The sequence below is a fragment of the Lactuca virosa genome, chromosome 4 (genome assembly GCF_052849685.1).
Source record: "Lactuca virosa cultivar CGN04683 chromosome 4, Lactuca_virosa_CGN04683_v6, whole genome shotgun sequence".
NCBI classification, from domain to species: domain Eukaryota; kingdom Viridiplantae; phylum Streptophyta; class Magnoliopsida; order Asterales; family Asteraceae; genus Lactuca; species Lactuca virosa.
The window spans coordinates 340,006,209-340,030,243 of record NC_136429.1 but is presented as its reverse complement, the minus strand read 5'-3'; the positions used below and the strand labels follow the sequence as shown (position 1 = coordinate 340,030,243).

Below are 24,035 nucleotides of genomic sequence, written 5' to 3'. Positions count from 1 at the left end.
AACGAGAATAACCCCAATACTTACAGCTTGGGAGAAAGAGACCAATTTCAGGAGCGCTTCCTCAGCTCCAAGGCTCTCTAAGGATAGACCTGTTGACTCGACAATTTTTCTTTTCTGGGATCCTGGGGTCTTCACTGTCAAGTCAATAGTCAATTTCTTAGGAGGAAGAGAGGATGAGCTCTTCTCCTTCTTCACCGTCAGCTGATCCTTCGACATGGTTGTGTCTAGATCAGCAAGTGTGAAGCGAGCACTGGAACGAGTGACTTTGGATCCTATATAAATATATGACTGGAGATAATTAAAACCTTCACCAAAAACAAAAAAGAACCAAGGATCCTTACCTGTCGACATGAGATCAGTGGCAGAAGAGCTTTCCTACAAGATGGTTTGATCGAATCGGAAGGATCTCTCAGCTTCAGATAAGGCCAAGAACTTCTCAATCTTCTCTTCAGAATCCTCAGCAACGAGAACAAGCTCTTAGAACTTGAAAGCTGCAAAGAAGCAAACAAAATAAGAAGATGTGAATTCCAGGATCCTTATATTAAAAATAAAGAATCCTACTCTTTTTAACCCATGCATCCGATAGGAGATCCTTATTGGGAATGGATTCGCGTCTCACAAAGAGGTATCTTTCTTTCCAAGCTCCATCGTTGTGCTTGGTTTTCAGGATTAGAGGAGATCTGTGGGTTTTGACCTTGAGGAGGAAGCGAGAATTCCCAAAGGTTATGAGGTTGTATACGCAATCCAATTCAGAAAGGCCAATATCAAGGCCTTTTGAGTAATTTACCTGGTCGATCCAATATAGGATCCTCCAGACAATCGACATGGCCTGTATATACGAGATCCCAGTCACCCTGAAGAGTTCAGAGACTATCCCAGGGAAAGGTTATCTCAAACCCAAGGAGAAAGGGTACTCAAGAAAGCACACCCATGTAGGAGAAACGAAGTCAGGCTGAATGAGAGGATCGAAGGGCCTGAAAACAGCCTCGGAAGGAAAGGATCCATTGAGTCTTAAAGACTCAATATCATCGTCGCCGAAGGAACACGTCTGCTCGTAGGAGAGGATCCCTTGGTCGATGAAGTCGTCATCAGGGAGGGCTAAGATGTTTTTGCGAGAAACAACCATTTTTCTAACCATAATAAAAGAAATGAAAACGTATAAATAGTTACCTTCTAATGAATCGCTGGTACTCGAAAAGTAGCACAAGTAAAGAAAGACGATTAAAGAATGAAGGAACTGATCACGTCTATTTATACTAAGGAATTGAGGGTGATTTGACTGTTAACGTCTAGTTATCTACCCGTTGGATTTCAAAATTACCTAGCTGTTGGGGGTTATACTAAGGAATTGAGGCTGATTTGACTGTTAACGTCTAGTTATCTACCCGTTGGATTTCAAAATTACCTAGCCGTTGGGGGTTAATTCTGAAAATTACTTTTCTCTCTCCTTTTATCTCTTTTATTTAAGTTATTCCTTTAATATTTTTGAAATTAACTCTTACATTTTCAGGAATAACTTGGGGGCAATTTTTAGGGCCAGGATCCTCAACCTTCATCAAATATTCAGGATCCTCAACTATCTCAGGATCCCGAATATTACCGTTATTATTATTTACTACTATTTATAACGGTTATATTTTGTTTTTAATTAACTCGTGTGAAGAAATAGTCAAGAGAAGACTTATTCTCAACAGAGTTTTGTCTCAACTATGCTAAAGACCCAGAATACCAAGTCAAATAACGTTCATGAAGCTGGTCATGGAGGATCCCGAAAATATCGGACATCTGGTTAGCTAGTTTGGACTATAAATTGACACATGTATATCTCACACACGACACTGTTTTTTACTCTGAGCTTACTATACAAATTTATTCACTTGTTCTTATTGAAATATTCTCTGTAATTACCGTTTTTCATTAATAAAATCATCAAGGCAGGTGATCATTATCACCTCCCAAGGTTTTATGCCGGAGAGCCTAGCAAGGATCAAGGGCTTTCCTTGTAGATCACTATGTCATTCTCTTTACCATTTACTATTGCACAATTCGAACATTACATCCTTTCATTCAATTTGGTTGATTATTACTTGTGTAATTTTTGCCCAAAACAGAGGACACGAACACCTTTGCAACAACAGATTGTACGAAATAGACAAAATGTTATGACATCCACCGTAAGAGCATTTTATGCAATGTATGTTATGATTTGTTGGTGGATGATGTATGATTTTTCTATGAACCGTTTAGAAAAAGCTACAATATTACTGGAAAAATACTTAATGAGTTATCATAATGGACATGATAGTATTCACGATATGGTTTATAAAAGTGATAAAACAAGTGTGGTTAACCTAAGAATGATCAATGAATAGAAATGCATTTACAAGACTATGTGACATGCTTGAACAAAGAGGAGGGTTGAAAATTAGCAAAAACATGTTAGTTGACGAGCAAGTTGATATGTTCTTACATGTACTTGCACATAACGAAAAAAATAGGATTATAGTAGAAAGATTCAAAAGGTCAGGTGAAACCGTTAGTCGATATTTCAAGTTAGTCTTAGATGCGGTATGTCGATTACATAAAGAGTTCTACAAGAAACCCGTGCCAATACCCGATGATGAAACCGACGAGAGGTGGAGGTGGTTTAAGGTTAGTAATTAATTAATAGAAATTTATTTAATTCCAATATTAATAAATAATTTGTTTTATGTACAGGGTTGCTTAGGAGCATTAGATGGAACATATATCAAAGTTAAATTCCTTGCAACGAATAGAAAACCTTATCGAACATGTAAGGTTGAGATTTGTACTACTGTACTGGGAGTGTGTTCGAGAGATCTTCAATTCATATATGTACTAGCGGGATGGGAGGGTTCCGCATCAGATAGTCGAGTACTCCGAGATGCTATTAGTAGACTACATGGTCTTAGAATACCTCATGGTATGATATACGTAAAACAAAAAGCTACATAATATTATTATCAATACAGTCTAACTAAATATGTAGAATCTATTTTAGGAACATACTACCTTTGTGATGCGGGTTATACAAATGGTGAAGGTTTTTTAACACCTTATCGCGGATAACGTTACCATCTTAATGATTGGTCTCAACCACCTACAAATGCTAAAGAGTTATATAACATGAGACACTCATCAGCAAGGAACGTAATAGAACGATGTTTTGGCTTGATCAAATCTAGATGGGCTATTTTACGTGATAATGCATACCATCCAATAGAATCTATGCCACACATAATCATTGCATGTTGTTTGATTCATAATTTCATACGTACAACCATGACCGAGGACCCCCTTGATCAAGAAATCCCTACAAATCATACACAATTTGGAGACTAACATGACAACATTATTTCTACCGTAGAGACATCGCAAGGATGGACTGACCGTCAAGATCTTCTTGCTAATACTATGTTTACTGATTGCAGTGCAAGGCGTGCCAACAATTAATTTTTTCCATGTTTTTATGCAAATTTCATTATCCTTTATGCGGTGTTGATATTATGTTTAATGATTGAACAACTCTATTATTATTTCATGATTCTTGTTGATATATTGTATTTATTATGTGGTGTGGTAATATTTCTTTAGTTTGGATTATTTGTAACTTTAATAAAAAAATGTTGTTTAAAAAGAAATAAATAAGGTAAAAAAACATTTCCACTGCTTAATACAACCAAACAAGAGAAATGATTCTCAAAAACATTTCTCTAGTGGATTCTCAATTCTTCCAAACAGTGTAATCAATTCTCTTTCTCTAGCTTAATTCTCTTTCTCTGCATTTCCATTCTCTACTGCAATTCTATTTCTCTGTACCAAATGCACCCTTAAGGTTAATCCTTATATTTTTCAAACCTACCTTATCCATATCCAAGGGATATCAAAATCGTCCCATATAGTTTTCAATGAGCTTCTAGAATATTCTGATTAATCTCTTGAATTAACTAATATCCAATCTCTTTAATTAGTTAAAACATTTTAATTAATTACCAAAATAATTTCTAATTAATTTGTTAATCACTAAATAAATTATTAACTTATTTTTATCCATTTCCTTTTAGCTATTTGTGTTGTGAGACCAACCCAAAATGACCCTATTATTATTTATAAATATTACCAACTAGTTAATGAGTTTGTTGATGGTGTGATAGTGATTATCCTTCATATATTATTAAGCAAATTATATTTTGTATTAAAATTTTGAGAAATTTGGAACTTCCACATTATTAAAAGATATTTTACCTTTAAAACAATTAAAAAAACAATATTTAAAACTAGTCTTGTGATGATGGATGTTCCATTACTTTTTAAATTTTCATCATTTGTGTGCTCAGTAAGTGTTTTAACCCCTTTCTTTGCGTTATATACATAATATCATCTCCTCGCATAGTTATGCATCAGGCCATCTGCAATACCTTCAAAGAAGGTGTTCGTTGTTGACGTGGCCACAAACCACGATCACGAACACCATCTTGGCAGTCCATAGTGGCTTGTGGTCGTGGTGATTTGTGGTAGGAAGAATAGAGGACAACGACCAATTGACTTCTTATTCTCTCTTAGGCCTCAACCTTCTTCTTCTTCTTCTTCTTTCTTTTCTTCTTCACTGTGGAGAGTACTCCATGGTTTTGTGGTGGCTTGTCGTGGCTGATTTGGAAGCTCTCCACGACCCTTGGTATAGAGTGTCACACCCCCGAACCAGACGACGGAAACGTCCGGGGGCTCTTGTGACTAACAATTGAATAATCATCACAATGAATATACATGAATCATAACACGATCATCACCAACATTACATAATACAACTAGCATTGTTTTCATCAAGTACATTGTTAAAATACATAAGTTCAAATTGTTAAAGGTACGATAAGTGTTGTTACATAAAACAAAACCATACACACTTGCAAATCTTCCAGCTTAAAGATTACCTGAGAATACAAGTTATTTTGAAAACGGTCAACATATATAATGTTGGTGAGTTCATAAGTATGTTTGAGTAAAAGTCTTTGTATCTTTCATAAAAACCCAGAAAATCCGATATTTTCTATAAAATGTCTGAAAATGTTGTGAAAATCAAGTATAAATGCATATGTGAATTTCATAGTTATAACTTATAAGAGTGTAGTTTAGATTCATTGTATTGTGAGTAAATGATAAATGTATATGAATAATTTCCCCAGAAAATCCGATATTTTCTGTTTTATATCAATGTCTAGATTCTTGTATTGTTAAATAAGTCGTTTTGCATTGACACAATCGAAGAGTTTATCTTCGAAAGGTTACTTTTGGTATTGAATCCCTATATGAGCCGTTATAACCATGCATGATACTGACTAGGTCGCCCGTCTTGGTATTTTTCCAAATGCCGGTCTTGCTAAGGATGTTGTCGCCCTAGACTGGCCTAGTCTAGCTGTAGCGAGCAGCTAAGGCATGGGGGGTCACCCCGTATAGATCTATACACAAACTCCCGCTTTCCTACTAGGAAACTCTGATTTTAACTACAGCCTACAATTGTACACTCAGTGGTGCCAACCGACAAGTCTCACTAGATTCTCAACCTCTTTTTGTACTATGTTTAATGTTTATGTATATGTGATATGTTTTTGTATTCGAAAGGTACATGAATAAGTTTACGAAGTTTAATGATTACGCAAAGGTATCGTTACGGCTTACTAACATATGAAATTTCCATTCCAAGCCCTATTAGCATGTAATTAAACCACAAAGGCCCAATAACATGTAAAAGGGTAATTTAGGCCCAATAGGCATGTAAATAGGCCACAAAAGCCCAATAAACATGTAATTCATAATTTAGGCCCAAATTAACATGTAAACGGGTCGCAAAACCCAATAAACATGTCATGGAAAACATTGGGCTCAATACACACTTAATTGGGACCTTAGGGCCCAATGGCCAAGATATGTGAATATTAGGCCCAATAAATAGTTATCGACATATTTCGTTTGTTTGTTTTGTTCCGTTGTTTGTTTTTGCTCCAGGTTTACAAGATGGATGATAAGAAGCTTTCTTTTGTAAAAATGACATTTTTGGCCAATAAACCTCCAATTTTTAATTAAGGCCGAAAGTTTTGTAAAAATGACACTTTAGTCCATAATTTATAGTAATTTGTAATTTTGTCCCAAATGTTTGGAATTTCACGGATTTAGCCCAAAAAGTTATATTTTCACATTAGAAACCATGTTCTGCAGAAAAGTACATTTTCAGCCCTTGTTTGTAAAAATTTACACTTTCGGCCCAATTTTGGAAAATTTTACATTTTTGATCCAATTTGAAAATAAATGTTATTTTCACCCCAAAATTTGGTTTATTTACATTTATGACTCAAACTTTGGCCAAATAACATTTTTAAACCCCAAAACTTCATTTTTTTCACGAATTAGGCCCAAAGGCCGTGAAGCCCAAAAGTTTTGGCCCAATAAGCTTAAATTTGCATTTTTGGCCCTTTTTAAAGTATGTTTAACATAAAAATACCTTTTTATATATGTAGGACCTGTTTAGCCCTTATAAAAACACAAATGCCACTTCTTGCCCTTATCTTTTGTTTTCTTGACAGTTTTGACCTTTACAAGGTTTTTGTTGAAATCTTTTGTATCTTAAACATGTAATCACTTTTGGCTTGATAATATGATGTATATAATGTCATAGTTCATAGATCTTTGCTAAATAATACTTAAAATTTCGTGATTCACTAAGATCTAACACATTTTTACCAAATAAACTAAGAATTCACACAAAACATGCATATAACACATAGATCTACACATTTTACTTGCATTCTCCCCCAAAAATCATATGGAAACCGAAAACAAGGGGTTATGAACTCACCTTTGCTTGATGTTTCGGTTTTTGAAGAAGAAATGAAGAAGATTTTTGTTCCTAGCAAGCTTTCTTGAGTGGATTTCGAACTTAAGAAGTTCTAGGAAGCAAAATCACAAAATAGATGTTGATATGGAGTGATTTAGCTAAAGAATGAAGCAATTCAACTTGAGTGCACAAGATCTTACCAATGATTGATGATATTAGTGAAGAACCTTCTTGGAACACATGCAAAAATCTCAAAAATCTTGATGGAAGGAGGAGTATTCTTGAGATATTTGAGAGTGTTTTGAAAAGGTGTATGTGTGTTGTGGCTCTCGGCTGAGAGTAGAAGAAGAGAGGGGAGAGAGAGAGAGGTGAGGTGACAAGCATGGATATATGGTGGTCCTTGCATGGATACATGATGTATAAAATGGAGGTGACATCTCCAAGTCAACCCCCCCTCCATTACACTTATTTTCTCTTTTTTTTGTTCTACACATGGGCCGAGATTTTGGGCCAAGAAGAAAGGGTGGAGTAGTTTGGGCCCATTAACGTTAGTTAGGATATTTGGGTTCTAAACATAACTTTTTCGGCCCATTGGGCCTTTGGAAGCATTCACGGCCCAAATAGAATAAAAGAATGGGCTTATGGCTCACTAAGGTTAATTGGATTAGTTATGGCCCAATAAGGCCCATTAGGGTTAGAATGAATCATTCTAGACCCAAATGGTTAAAAACATTTTAGATTTATGAATTGGATCCAATTAGGGCTTCTAAGTCCAATAAAGTTGAATTGGGTGCTTATTGGTCCATTAGGCCCAATAAGGAAATCCTAGTCCAATATGGACTTAAACCATGGATCTTAGGGCTTCAGACTCTTTGATGAACATGAACGGTGAATTTCAATGAGCATTGAGTGAGATTTACTTAGAGTATATGTTTTACAATAGTTGAATGGTTACACAGGAATAAAATTTCCTAGCTAAAATGCCAGTTGTGACATCATCCCCCGTTAGAGGGAATTTTGTCCCGAAATTCTTTTGAAAACTAGGATCGTGAAGGAAAGAATAAGTGAGGGTAATTTTGCTTCATCTGGTCTTCACGTTCCCACGTGAATTCCGGTCTGCGTTTTGCCTTCCATCGAAGCTTCACGATCGGGATGCAACTTTGCTTTGTACGCTTCACTTCCATGTCCATAATCTCGACTGGTTCTTCGACGAACAGGAGATTCTCATTTATCTCTATCTCTTCCAAAGTAACGACAAGGGTTTCGTCTGATAGACACTTTTTTATATTCGAAACGTGGAACACTGGGTGCACGTTGCTGAGCTCGGCGGGTAGCTGCAGCTTGTAAGCTACTGGACCAATTCGGGCAAGAATCTCGAACGGTCCAATGTACCGCGGGTTCAATTTTCCTCGTTTCCCAAAGCGAATCATTCCTTTCCAAGGAGAGAACCTTTTACAACACGCGATCCCCGACTTGAAATTCTAGTGGCTTTCGCCGCTCGTCAGCATAGCTCTTTTGTCGGTCTCGCGATGCTTGAAGTCGAGCTTTGATTTGGGCTATCTTGTTGGTTGTTTCACGAATGATTTCGGGTCCTGTAAGAGCACTGGCTGGCGATTGCCCTTTTTCTAATTGAGTGTCCCCCACTTCGGCCCAGCATAGGGGCGATCTACATTTACGACCATAGAGAGCCTCGAAGGGAATAACCTTGATGCTCGTATGGTAACTGTTGTTATAAGATAATTCGATCAGAGGCAAGTGGGCATCCCATGATTTGCCGAAGTCAATCACGCAAGCTCGGAGCATATCCTCGAGTGTCTGGATGGTACGCTCACTCTGACCATCCGTCTGTGGGTAGTAGGCGGTGCTCATATCTAGCTGTGTTCCCATTGACCTCTGAAGAGATTGCCAGAACCTTGAAGTGAATCTGCTATCTCGATCCGAGATAGTCGATACTGGCACTCCATGGAGTTTCACAACCTCCTTAAGGTAGATTCGGGTCAGCTTTTCCATCTTGTAGGATTCGTTTATTGGCAGGAAATGAGTGGATTTTGTTAATCTATCGACGATTACCCAGATAGCATCCAATCTGTCTGCTGTCTTTGGCAATTTGGTCACGAAGTCCATGGTAATCCTTTCCCATTTCCACTCGGGTATCACTGGTTGTTGCAATAGTCTCGAGGGCTTTTGGTATTCCGCTTTCACCTTGGCGCAAGTAAGACACTTTCCCACAAAAGTAGCTATCTCTGCCTTCATATTAGGCCACCAATATTGCTTCTTGATATCCAAATACATTTTATCTGACCCCGGATGAATATTTTGGGCTTCATGCATGACTTTCTCTCTGAATCCCCCAGTTTTGGGAACCCAGATTCTATTCATGAAGTTGTGGGTTCCATCGTCTCTAGCTTCGAGCTCCTTCTCCATTCCTCGTAGTGACTCGCTAGCGACATTTTCCGTCTTCAATGCGTCTAGTTGGGCTTCTTTAATCTGTGAGGCTAGATGGGATTGGATGGTGATCGACAGAGTCTTCGCACGACGACTTGAATACTCATTTCTGCTCAGGGCATCGGCCACCACGTTAGCCTTGCTTGGATGATATTTGATCTCAGACTCATAATCATTTAACAGCTCAACCCATCTTCGTTGCCTCATGTTCAGTTCTTTTTTATTTAGAATATGCTGGAGGCTCTTGCTTTTCGGTCCATTTGAAGGGTACGCCCTTTTAGGTCAACGTGGTGAGGGGTTTGGCTATCTTGGAGAAGTTCTGAATGAGTCTTCGGTAGTAGTCTGCGAGACCCAAGAATTGGCGAATTTCTGTTGGCATTGACGGAATTGCCCAGTTTTAGATTGCTTTGATTTTGGAGGGGTCCACATGTATTTCTTCCTGACTGACCACATAGCCCAGGAAGTTCACACTGCGGAGCCAGAACTCGCACTTGGAGAGTTTCGCATACAACTTTTCAGCCCGTAGGGTTTCTAAAATCTGTCGAAGGTGTTGGCTATGATCTTCTTCACTTCGAGAGTACACGAGAATATCGTCGATGAATACGATCACGAATTTGTCAAGGAATGGGCGGCAAAATCGATTCATGAGGTCCATAAATGCAGCGGGGGAATTTGTTAAACCGAAGGGCATTACCACGAATTCATAATCACTTTTGGCTTGATAATATGATGTATATAATGTCAAAGTTCATAGATCTTTGCTAAATAATACTTAAAATTGCGAGATTCACTAAGATCTAACACATTTTTACCAAATAAACTAAGAATTCACACAAAACATGCATATAACACATAGATCTACCCATTTTACTTGCATTCTCCCCCAAAAATCATATGAAAACCGAAAACAAGGGGGTATGAACTCACCTTTGCTTGATGTTTCAGTTTTTGAAGAAGAAATGAAGAAGATTTTTGATCCTAGCAAGCTTTCTTGAGTGGATTTCGAACTTAAGAAGTTCTAGGAAGCAAAATCACAAAATAGATGTTGATATGGAGTGATTTAGCTAAAGAATGAAGCAATTCAACTTGAGTGCACAAGAGCTTACCAAGGATTGATGATATTAGTGAAGAACCTTCTTGGAACACATGCAAAAATCTCAAAAATCTTGATGGAAGGAGGAGTATTCTTGAGATATTTGAGAGTGTTTTGAAAAGGTGTGTGTGTGTGTGTTGTGGGTCTCGGCCGAGAGTAGAAGAAGATAGGGGAGAGAGAGAGAGAGAGGTGAGGTGACTAGCATGGATATATGGTGGTCCTTCCATGGATACATGATGTATAAAATGGAGGTGGCATCTCCAAGTCAACCCCCCCCCATTACACTTCTTTTCTCTGTTTTTTTTGTTCTACACATGGGCCGAGATTTTGGGCCAAGAAGAAAGGGTGGAGTAGTTTGGTCCCTTTAACTTTAGTTAGGATATTTGGGTTCTAAACATAACTTTTTCGGCTCATTGGGCCTTTGGAAGCATTCACGGCCCAAATAGAATAAAAGAATGGGCTTATGGCTCACTAAGGTTAATTGGATTAGTTATGGCCCAATAAGGCCCATTAGGGTTAGAATGAATCATTCTAGACCCAAATGGTCCAAAACGTTTTAGATTTATGAATTGGGTCCAATTAGGATCCAATTAGGGCTTCTAAGTCCAATAAAGTTGAATTGGGTGCTTATTGGTCCATTAGGCCCAATAAGGAAATCCTAGTCCAATATGGACTTAAACCATGGATCTTAGGGCTTCAGACTCTTTGATGAACATGAACGGTGAATTTAAATGAGCATTGAGTGAGATTTACTTAGAGTATATGTTTTACAATAGTTGAATGGTTACACAAGAATAGAATTTCCTAGCTAAAATGCCAGTTGTGACATGGAGAGTATTAAAGAAACCCCGTTATTCTTAGAAAAAAAACCCCCCCTTAAGCCACTTTATGTCATTTTATTCCGATCAAAATACGATCATTATGTTTTTTCACTTTTTCTTTTTTATTTTAATACAAATTATATAAATTTTTATTATAATTATATATATATATATATATATATATATATATATAGAGAGAGAGAGAGAGGGAGAGAGAGAGAGATATATATATATATATATATAGGTTTAGGTGTTTAAAGTAATTATTGTGTTATCGTATGCATAAATGTGGGCCAATCAAAATTAAAAAAAATTAAATAATTTAATAAATAAATAAGGGTAATTTAGTAATATGATTAACAACTTCCAAAAATAATCCCTATAATCATGGTATTGACTTTTAACCCTAATTTCTCCAGGTTTTATATCTTTTTTTTTAAACGGCAACATACCCCAATACCAATACCCCACCATCGCCCCTGACTTTCACCATCCTTCCAACGAAAAGATTCCGATTACGAACCCTAATCCCTCTTCCGATCTACACTTCTTACTTCCTTTGATCCATCGATTTCTGTTCAAATCAATCAACCAACTTCTACCAATCAGGTTAACTTACTCTCTTCTCTTTAGTCAACGTTTTTTTCTCTTCCGATGATCCATTTTTTGTCCAGTTTGAGTTTCTCTGTTGGTTACGAGGTTTAGTGCTTTACTTGTTTGATTGAATTATTTTTCTTCGAGCTTCGTATTCGAGTGAATCGATGTTTGGTTAGATTCGATTTTTGATATAATGAAGTAACATGAAGCTCTGTTCGAGTTAATTTTCACTTAGGGTTTTTTCCTTCCGTTTTTGTTTGTTACAGGAATCGATAACTCGGCTTTATAATTCCAATTCAGGTGGAATTTGGGGGTTTTGAGTGATATGGAGATCATCGTGTTTCTTTCAAATGGTCTGATTGATGTAGCAAAGAGACTGATTCAAATGGTCTAATTCATATTTCAATTTATGTTTTTTTTTTTCTGATTTAACACTTCATTTATGTGGACAGTGCAGGATCTTGACAAGGTTTAATTCTGAAAAGGTGTCAAGTATGTTTATGTAGATGATTCAATGGATGATATTGGTGAGATTCCAATTCTATTGGAATGGAATCACGTATTCCAATTCCGTTGGAATGGAATCACAAATTCTAATTCTGTTGGAATCACAGAAGTTGATGCTTGAAGAACGGGCCACAAAATTGAAACGAACCACATTATTCTTTTAGAATGTATTAGTCGTTGTTAGATTTTGATGTTTTCTTTCCCGTTTTGAAAGTTTTTTTAGTTTTATTCTTTATCAATAAATGTAATTCTTAACAATTGTTACCCGTATTCTATAAGAAATAATGTATCTTTTGTTTTTATTCTTCAATTGATTGTTCAAGAATTTGTTATTCTACAAAAAGTTCTTAAAGTCATGATCAAGAAATAGGTTCAAGAATATTTTTATTATTTATGCTTCAAGAATATTTTTATTTTTGAGTAAATAATTAAATAAATAAACATATTCTGTCAGAATGTCCGAATTAAAATAGTTATAATTCGTAAAATCGGATTTTTAAAATTAATAGAATCTATGATCCCTTAAAATATGCAATTTTCCTTTATTAAATCTATATTAATTGACTAAAATACCCTTATAATTAAATTAGATGATATTTTTCAATTACATTTAATTCAATAATATACATTAATCACTTTCTTAAAATAAGTAAAATTGATTGGCTCACAATTATGCATACAATAACACAATAATTACTTTGAATAGAATAACCTAGGCCTATATATATATATATATATATATATATATATATATATATATATATATATATATATATATATATATAAGGGACGGTTCCATTGATATTCTAAAAATAAATAGAGATCTTGAAATTCAATATCAGCCACATATTTTTTATTTTCCGCTGTAAACGCTTCAGCGTACCGCCAACAATAGAATATGCCTAATCATAAATGACTATATGGCAGATATGTATAATACATGGTTATACATATATGCCTAATCATAAATGATTACACATATATGTATGGTCACAAGTTGGGTAATCATACATGATTATGGTGGTTGGTGGTGGAGACAGAGGTGACGGTGGTAGAGGTGATGGAGGTGGCAATGGAGGGTCAGTTGGTGGCAGAGGTGATGGTGGCGGTGACGCTTGTAGTGGTGGGGAAGGTGGTCGGGGAAAAAGAAACGAGCGGTGATGCATAATCTTTTATGATTATAATTTACTCATCGTATCGGTACATCGAAGCGCTAAAGCGAAAAATGAGAAATAGATTGTTGACGTTGAATCTCAAGATCTCTATTTTTTTCAGAATCTCAACGGAACCTCTCTCTCTCTCTCCCTCCCTCTCTATCTCTCTCTCTCTCTCTCTCTCTCTCTCTCTCTCTCTCTCTATATATATATATATATATATATATATATATATATATATATATATATATATATATATATATATATATATATATATATATATATATATAATATATATATATATATATATATATATATATACTCCCTCCATCCTATATTTATTGTCTACTTATGACTGTTGAAGTCTTTATTATTCAACTTTGACCTTAAATATTTTTATTTGTGTTATAAGTTACTTGATGAAACTTATAACGATGGTAAGACATTTAAAACACAATCTATTTATATATTTTGCATCAAGTATTATATGTAAAAAATAAAAATATTTAAGGTCAACGTTAAAGAATAAAAACTTCTAAAGTCAAAATTGAATAATAAAGACTTCAACAGTCAAAAGTAGACAATAAATATGGGATGGAGTGAGTGTATGTGTGTGTGTGTGTGTATATATATATATATATATATATATATATATATATATACTAGGCGAATCCCCGCGCGTTGCGCGAAAATAGAATTATATAGTTAAAATAATAACTTTTACCAAGTTATTATTTAATATTTCTACTTTGAAACGAAATGTTAGTAGTAAACCAAAGATATAGTTAACATATTAGTTTTATCAAACATTATAGTTTAATTTTTAAGTCATTGTGATATATACAATTATTTGATAATTTTATAAACCGTTTAAAATTATGTAAATTATATATCAAATGAATGATAATATAATGGGTAACAAAACGTATGAACAAAAATATGAACTGCAACTTTTAGTAACATAAAAATAGAAAAACATCTATTATAGCATTTGTATTAAAAAAGATATATATACAACGAATAACAAAAAATATGAAAAATAAACACTAAAACATCTATTATAACATTTATATTAACTCTTCATATTTAAATCACAAATCTCTTCAAATACATTAATGTTTTTAATGAGCAAAACTTTACAACCTTATAAAAGAAAGGAAAATAAAAAGTTATTAGTGATTACTAATTAATAATCATAAGTTAAAAACTCTTGAGTTGTAACTAATAAATATACATAAATTAGAAACCTCTTGAGTTGTAGTGTGAGTTTCAAATGAATGAGGTACTTGGAAATGTATATTTATTATGATTATTATTATTATTATTATTATTATTATTATTATTATTATTATTATTATTATTATTATTATTATTATTACTATTATTATTATTATTATTTTTGTTATTATTATTATTATTATTATTATTATTATTATTATTATTATATACGTCTAAATAATTGGTTTTGATGCATCATTTTAGTCCCTTCAATTATTAAACATAAAGTTATTTAATTATAAATTTATATTTTAATCCCTTCGATTATTAAACATAAAGATATTCAATTATAAATTTATAATATATATATATTTTCGTAAATGTCATATGTAATTCTTGTCGTAGTAATATGGATAAATTACTTTCATATGAAGAACATATCATGATAAGTCTATCATAATTACATATCAAATGTTTAAAATTATGTTATCTTTTAAATATTGTCTTTTAAATATGTTGTGTACGATAACCCAACAAAAAATAATAGAAAATAAACATAATCAAAATAGAAAAACTACAATCAAATAAATAAGAGCATTGGGTGGTTGAATATATAAATAAAGATCTTACATAAACATACATATAAATCAAAAGAAAAAACTAACATTCGTCAACTTTGCTCGAACAAAAAAACCTATATCCATTTTATGAATCTTCTTTCTTCATTTAACACCATTCAACTATAGAAACTTGATGACAATTCTTCACTAACCTGCAATCAAAATATTTTTCTTGAAAAAGAAGAATCAGAAAGATATTCCAAGCAAAACATTGATGTTTGGAGAGTCACATTCAAGATTGAGTAATACACACAAATCACATATAAAGATTAAATGAGAAACTGAATATAAAGAAATAATAGAAAAGCTTCATTTGTTTTGGTTGAAAGAAAAAATCATATTACAATAACCATCGATTCGACATAACCCATTTCTTCAAATCATCATATTTGGATCGTGAATGCTTCAACTATATGAAAACTTTTGAATCACAATATCTTCAAATCCTTCTTACATGTAAGATTTTATATAACACAAAAGACACAAAAGATTGGCCTTTTTATAGTAAACTTTTCACTAAATGCTAATTAAACATAATATAAGTTATAAAACTTTTGAGTGTTAGATCATAATTAAGAAAACTTTTGAGTTGCATTAGTTAAAAAATGGGGTTTCAAATGAATGTGGTTTGAGGAAGTTAAAAAAGGGGGTTTCAAATGAATGAGATTCAAGAAAAAATGCAAGCTTTATAAGTATGTATGATATATATATATATATATATATATATATATATATATATATATATATATATATATATATATATATATATATATGAGAAATTAAATATCCTACTTCTTGTTCCTACCAATCCCCCACCCATTTAAATAATGACAGGTGTCATATTAGTATACTAAAATTATTTCATTAAATGAGCATTAAATGTTACACATGTCACCATTTAATTAGGTAGAAGGATTTGTTGGAACAAAAAGTAAGAGAATATTTCATTTATATATATATATATATATATATATATATATATATATATATATATATATATATATATATAGAGAGAGAGAGAGAGAGAGAGAGAAAAAGAGCTAGGTTCAAGTATTCTAACTAATTATTGTGCGGATGTGTGGACAATGTTATTCTATGAGAATTACTAAGAGAATAAGTTGTTTAGCAATGCGAATACGTTCAACCTTACAAAAATATCGTCATTTTCATGCATTCTCACTAATTATTATTTATTTTTGTTCTCACACATCGTTTTTCACTCATTTTCATTCTGACAGAATACGACTCAATAAACATTTTGACAACATTCTGACAGAAATAAGAATAATAATAATAAGTGTATAATAATCTTATAGACGATTTAATTAGTGAGAATGTGTGTTAATGACAATAGTTATGTAAGATTGAACGTATTTATATTATCAAACAACATATTTTCTTTATCATTTTCAAAGAATAGCATTGTCCATACGTTCGCACAATAATTAGTTAGAATAGAATAATCTAAGCCTATATATATATATATATATATATATATATATATATATATATATATATATATATATATATAGAAAAAGAGAAATAAATAAATAAAAAGTAATCTAAGAAAAAAGAAAAAAAAACAAAAACAAAAAGTATAATTAGGAAAACTAGGTAAAAGAAACCTTATTTGAGGTTTTTTAGCACCTCCCTAAATCATGTGTAGTTTTGGTTGTTTATTGATATATTGTTTATTTGGTTTTGTTAGACATTTTTATCTATTTGATTATTTGGTTTTGTTAGACATTTTTATCTATTTGATTATAAATTCTCTTTGTTTCGTTGTTGGGTCACCCTTGATTTTAAGGGTTAAAGGTTTTGGTTTTTGCTGGTGATTCACCTGAACTGTTAACAAATTTTTTATTGTTGTGAAGATATATTTTTTCCTAACACATAAAGAAAGGAAAAGAAATGACTTTTGCCTGAATCCTGATTGCTTTTTACATTTTGTCTATTTGTAATGCAATGTAATGTTATCACAATTATTCAAGTCATGGTTTGTAAGTTTAAAATGTTTATTATTATTATTATTATTATTATTATTATTATTATTATTTGTAATTTTTATAATTTTATAGTGCAATTCAAGTTTATAAATTATTAATTCAATTTTGTATTACTCAATCATATCTATTTTGTTTACACTTTAATTATAACTAACAAATAACCCCATATTACACTGAGGGGTCGGTGTTTTTTTTTCCAATTAACGACTGTTATTAGAGAGCATTATTTTTTGAGTTATGTATTGCCATGACGATGTGAATTAGAAAGTCGTAATTGTGGAGCATGGTTGTTAAGATCTTGATCCTGATCTTAACAGCTTATGATTTTAAGATCATGCAAGCCAAAAACGAACCCGGTCTTACTAGGATCTATATGAAGCAAGATCTATAAAGAGTTCTTAGGATCCTAACTAGGATCTTAAAATCTTAACACGATCCGATCTCACCTCCAGCGGCACATCTACCTTGGGTGAAGGTGGGTCCTAGGACACACCTATTTTTTTTTAAAATGGTGTAAGTTATACATAAAAAAAAATTGTGAACTACCTTATAAAATTTTTAGGACCTGCCCTATACATTTTATTTTGAAAACACAATTGCATCAAATTATATGAGCCCATATTTTTATTATGATATATTTAAAATAGTTCAATGCATCAGTACATTTAAATGCAACAATCCAATCCAATAAAACTATAAAAAAAAGGAAACGAAAAAGCACTAAAGGTTTGATCACTGATCAACGTGTGCGTCTCCTCTAGGCTACATATCCTTGACGAATTTTTTATTATAACTATTGAAATTACGTTTAGATAATGGAAGGGATACGACCCGACCCACATTATCATCTTTTACTCTTTCATTTTTTTCGATTTTGATTACATAAGGAACCACATGGTTTTTGGTTTTAGATTCGCCATTGTTTACCTCTCTGGTTTTATTATATTCAATATTGTCGAAAAAAATCATTTATTCAACTTGAAAACAAGCATTGCAAGTTGCAAGAAGCCTCATAGAGCGTCATCACTTCATCACGAATTAGGCATGTTACACTCGAGATATTCCATTTGTGATCTTAAGCCTTTAGTTGTAGATCATAATGATCTTGTTTCTTTTTGTAATTGAGATGTTTTCTTCTAAATTTTTACGGTTTGCATAAAAAACAATTATGGTTCATGTTTAAAATGTTAGAATTGGCTCCATATCAACGTTTTCATTAACATCAAGTATTGTTGTATATTCTAAACCCAAGACCTTATCAATAAATTTGATATTAGTTCATTTTGATAGGATCTTCCGATGCTACGATCACGATCTTACAACACATAAAACGATGTTAAGTAAGATCTCGATCTTAACAGCATTGTTGTGGAGAATTTGGCAGTGAAGACCCACTGAATTTAATAATGTTATATTTTGGCTAAGGAACCACTTTAATAAAAGCTAGGGATGAAAAGTGACAATATTCACAAACTATTGCGGCAGAATTATACATACATTTTGTTAGGAAAATATAACCCAAAATTATACGAAAGAACAAAAGCATAAAATTCTTGACTGAGGCTTGTGTTTAACACAGTTTCCATAAAACAAATTTGCCCTATATGGGTGTTTGTTTCCCAGGATACAACAGTAGAAAGCAATTCTTGTAGATTGCTCGAACCCTCACTTGGCCCGGAATATACCTTGGTTGCAGCAAGAGAGAAAAGATGAAGCAGAAGCGTAAGAGAGGAAGAGAGTGATTTCGTTTCATCCGGTGTATGGAATCAGTCACATATGCATTGTATATATACTACCCAATGTAACCGATGCAATTAAAACGAAATCGTAACTGTCACAATTAAATAAGAAAATTAATCAAGAAATCAAAACCGAAATCTATGATTAATTGCTCTTAATTCGGTTTTGTAACTGTTAACCAAAAGGAAAAAATGCCTAAAAGGTCCTTGAACTTTTCTGGTTGACCGGTGGTGCATTCGTGCCCGCGCGCTCGCACACAAGTTCAGTAGAACGAAGCCAATTTGGCTTGCATTTGCACCCCCTGCATGCGCGCAAGAGAGAGCCTTGATTCTAATAAGTCTTACAAAAAGGTAGCTAGTCTTTGTAGTTATAAACCAATTTCCTTTTCATTCTCCCACCAATGTGGGATGAGTTTTAAACCCACTTAACTCTTTTATTTTCTCTTCCAATTGCTCTACTTTGACAAGTAATTTCTCATTCATTTTTAATCCGTTTTGGACGTGTGATATATCGAAACGTAGATATCACGGAGGAGAACACGAATATATAATCAATAACTTGTTTTGATTATATTTAGAGTCCAAAATTTGTGCTCAAAAAATGGAGAAAATCCATTTTTGGAAATTAATTAAATTAATTTTCCAACACATTTTAAGTTTATGTTGATATGAGTAATGAGAATTATGGTATGTATAATAATATCATATTTATAAGTTTCATTTGTTTGTTTATAACTCAAATCATGATTTACAAAATTATAATGATAAACGTAAACGATGCAATTTTTATTTTGTGATTTATTATGTTTGTAATTTTACACATGTTTTTGTTCATACTTTCCTAATATGTTTATCAATTAATAATATTTACATATTATTACGATGTAATTTTGAAAAGAAATCAAACCGATAAAACCCAAACAAGTCACAGGTTAAGAATGTCAATGGACAACATTTAAACAGGTCACACTCAACTTAGCTTTTTTTAAAATAAAACAAGTTTAAGCCAACGTGAAACTCTATTTTAGTATTTTTCAAAATGGATAATGACTTGAGAGGTAACGCACTTTAACTTTTGGTTACATTTGATCACTAAATTATTTTTCATGCTTTATTAACCCTTGAACTTGTTGAAACATATACATTATACCAGTATGACCGGTAATAGTGGGTTTTGCCGCTTTCCGACCTGGTTTCCGGTCATCTTCTCGGCCAATTTTTCCTGCATTCCTTACCTCCGGCCACAATTTTAATCTAGGTTTTATTGAAGGAAATAGACACAAGAATCAGAAAATGAACTCACAAAACACACTCAATTGTGTGTTCTTGGTGTTTGTGTGTGAAAATTTGAAGTTGATGAAGAAGATGAACATGAACTCATCAGTTTTGCTAAGGAGGAGATACTCATAAACCTAGAACACATACAGGTACACAAAAATCTAGATCCAAACCCAAAGGTTGAAGATAAAAAGAACTCAAAACCTGAAAATCAAAACCCCTAAATCTAGGGTTCGTTCATCCGCTCTTGAAGATCCTGCCCAGAAATAACAACCACGACGCAAGGTTTGAAGGTGATACAGGGTCGATGGTTACATTTGAGGAGATGCTCAATGGTGGTCTTGTTTCAACGATGGCAGCGAGTGAAACAAGTGGTGCGACTGGTGGTTCACGAAGGTGCAAGAGGGTTTTTCAGATCTGGGTTTGAAGGTCATCAATGGCAGACTTTTTTATTTTTTAAATCATTTGAAGGTTCATCCATGGAAGAAACAAGTTCAAGAACAAACCCTTCAAATGTGTTCGTTGATTTCAGATTTGTTCATTGTTTCTGAAATCATTTTTAAGAGTGTATTCATCGATTTTCAGAACCCTCAAACCTGATGTGTGTGCATTTCTGGTTTAAATGATTTCATGAAAAATTTTGAAATTGCCGGAAAATTAATGTTCGCCGGAGAAGTTGACCACGCCGGAGAAGATGACTGGAAAATCGTATTTGGTCGGAAACCGGCAAAACTCACTATTACCGGTCATACTGGTATAATGTACATGTTTCAACAAGTTCAAGGGTTAATAAAGCACGAAAAAAAATTAATGACAAATGTGACCAATAACTAAAGTACGTTACCCTCTCATGTCATTATCATCAGGAATCCTAAATAAGCTCCAATGATGAGGTGTGTATGTGGGGGCGTACACATGTCTCATCAATGAGGTATTTTTAGCATCACCCTTCAAAAAACCATTTACCTTCAAACACATAAACTAGTACATGGCACTTAAACTATACAAATGCTATGTAAAACTTAGCACAAAATTAAAATTGCCTTCCCTCATTAACCCTTTAAGCTAACCATTCATCTTTGCTTGTTTTTCTCTCTTGTTCCTTTTACTTCATCTTCCCAAAAGAATTGTCCCTGACGATAAAAAGCAAGTACTTCGATATCGGCGCTAACACATATATTTATAGCTTATGTTGATATATATAATTACATATCAATTTGCTCATAAAAACATAAAAAAGGGGTTTTGACAACTTACTCGACACTGAACTTACTCCTTTTATGTTTCTTTTCCTTCTCCTTGGTCTTGTTGGGGGTTCTCAGTTTCCATTTCATATTCCTCCTCTTTTTTTTTTTTTTTCAATAGCATCCCTACTAAATGAGAATGTGAGTCGTGATAAGCTATATATGAATGTTTAATAAATGAAAAAACAACTTGATAATAGGTGTTAGAAAATGGGTTTTTCTGTTTAGTCCTATCGTTTTACAAATCTGTCCTTTACTTTTTCTTACCATTTCCCTAAATTTGCTCTTTCCACGTATTTTGTTAAACATCTTTATCCGAACCACATTTGTATGGACAACATGGGAAAAAGAAAGAGGAATTTGTATCTCATTTTATCCAAACTACTTCATAATCTACCCAGAAAGAGTAACATTAATTAGAAAGGCATTTGACAGAATCACTTCGACCCTTTTTACTTGTAGAACTCATTATGGTATTTACTTTCTGTCAAAACCAAATATATGGATTGGATGATCAAGAAATTGAACTAAATACCTTTTCTCTTCTAGGAATCTACCAAACACTGAAAACAATTTCAAAGCACTGGATTTCTCTCCATCTTCATTAGAACTGCCGGGCGGCTGCTGCCTATTTATGTACTTCTTGTGACTACCAAACCTAGGATCTTGATTATCATCCTTTCTGCTCCTCATAATTCAAACAAAATTTTAGATTGAAAAGGTACATTTTTGGCTCATTATAACTGGTTGCCAACAACTGAAGCTTAGGGTGAAAAGATGGAAAAACATACCCAATTTCGTTGCCTGAGTAACATTTTAGAGAACGTTTCCCGCCGTTCATAATTTTATCACAATGGTTAATGTCTGTGATTTGAGCTGTGGTTGAATCTTTAATGGGATCTGATAAATTTTAAATGCAAAAGTCACGAGATATAAATAGAAAAGGACACGGGACACACACGCAAACACAAAGTTTTCCTATCTTTATCTTCCCTGAACACAAAATACACTTATGTAGGCAAGAAACATACCTGTCTTGTTAGAATCAAGTTCATGAGCGTCACTACAACCAGCATTCTCCATGGACGCGGGCGCTTTCTTTTTCTCTTCATGGCAACTAAAATTGAGTTGTCAATGACATATTAGTTGATCGTCCATGTTTTTGAGGTTTCAAGATCGAATCTAAGGGACTTACAATGCATGGTGATGAGAAGTGGGAGCAGGAGGAACGATCAAATAACCAGCAAGATAAACACCGCGAGGACCCATGACGGAGAAGATAACAGTCTGGGGCTCCTCGAACTCAAGATCTAGTTGACAACAAGTCATCTCTTTTACAGACAATGAACATATAGCGATTGCAGGTTTATCTCCTATCGAACATCTTACTATGCTCCTCGCCGGTGAATTACGTGTAGCATCTCCGAGTGTAGCCTGTTAACCGGTGAATGAGACTGGCGTATTCAAACCCAAACCGACGAGAGAAAAAACAAAAGCATATTGGGAATGAATGCTTACCTGAGTAATGCGAAGTCTCTTCGGAACAGCATCATCATCATAGCGTAGAGTGTACGGTTCATTGGGTTTGAGATAAACCCCTTCTCAATTTTGTCAACAAGAGAACGACGAGTATAAACGATTAGTGATATTCGTGCATCGATATTATAAAGATTAAAAGAGGATAAGATTCAAAATAAGAAGATAACATACCCCAGAACGCCATTTGAGTGGGTGAGTGCGGAACTGGTTTGGGAATCAATTTGAAACGAGTGTTTTTTGGCGGGAAGAGAAAGAAATGTGATGTCCAACCCTTTCTCTCACTGTTTTGTCTCAGTGCCCTCGGGAACTCGCAACAAACCAAAACCAAGAAAGGGAAGAAACAGCAATGTTGAAAGGCGTACGGATTGATGGGCATAGGGGAAGGTCCGAAGGATGTGAACCCAAATGAATGGGGCCTGCACGTATGATGTTAATCATAACGCTACTCAAAAGGTGAAGTCACATCATCACCGCATCATCTCCGCTACCAACCAACTAACCCTTGAAAATGGTTACTTTGACATCATTTTTTTTTATTTTTTATTTTTTTTCAATATTAGAGTAAATTAAATAAAATAATTCAAATAAAACACTAAATTAATACACATTTCATTAATTTTAAAACATACAAGATCAAATTCTAAAATATTTAAAACAAAAAAAAAATCATAAATTACTTATTTATCCTAAATTACTTAAAAAAACACACAACATAACAACTAAAACATAAATATTAGAACCTACTCATACTTAGCACGGACATGTTGTTGGATTTTAAGAAATGTCGCGAGATTTTCGGGGTCGAGATCCGGTAGGGGCTTCGAGTTTATGATTTGAAGATCGGTAAGAGTGATTTTTTGGCGACGAGATTCCTCCGTGGATTCGTATTTTCTTTCTAGAAAACTTAAAGTTTTATCTATGGATTCC

General features: G+C 33.6%; 1 protein-coding gene across 3 annotated transcripts; it reads right to left on the bottom strand.

Annotated features, from left to right (window-relative positions):
- Positions 1–21,152: 21,152 nt before the first annotated feature.
- Positions 21,153–23,469, bottom strand: LOC145168942 (uncharacterized). 3 transcript variants are annotated; one of them, XM_079087583.1, is made up of 8 exons: positions 23,280–23,469; positions 23,088–23,167; positions 22,765–23,003; positions 22,601–22,686; positions 22,361–22,469; positions 22,105–22,251; positions 21,583–21,698; positions 21,153–21,458 (listed from the first exon to the last, which is right to left on the bottom strand). In XM_079087583.1, the coding sequence occupies exons 1-7, from the start codon at positions 23,290–23,292 to the stop codon at positions 21,656–21,658; spliced, it is 717 nt and encodes a 238-aa protein (XP_078943709.1). In that variant the 5' UTR covers positions 23,293–23,469; the 3' UTR covers positions 21,153–21,458; positions 21,583–21,655. The 3 variants fall into 3 exon arrangements, with proteins under 3 accessions (XP_078943709.1, XP_078943710.1, XP_078943711.1); XM_079087584.1 differs by having other exon boundaries at positions 21,599–21,698; XM_079087585.1 differs by having other exon boundaries at positions 21,583–21,695.
- Between the last annotated feature and the right edge of the window lie 566 nt (positions 23,470–24,035).

Bases quoted from the DNA above. Each gene is read 5' to 3' on its own strand.
- LOC145168942 (XM_079087583.1), bottom strand. The intron at 22,687-22,764 runs GTAAGTCCCTTA...ACTCAATTTTAG, and splicing joins ACTTCTCATCACCATGCATT to TTGCCATGAAGAGAAAAAGA. The intron at 22,470-22,600 runs GTATGTTTCTTG...AAAATTTATCAG, and splicing joins ACTTGATTCTAACAAGACAG to ATCCCATTAAAGATTCAACC.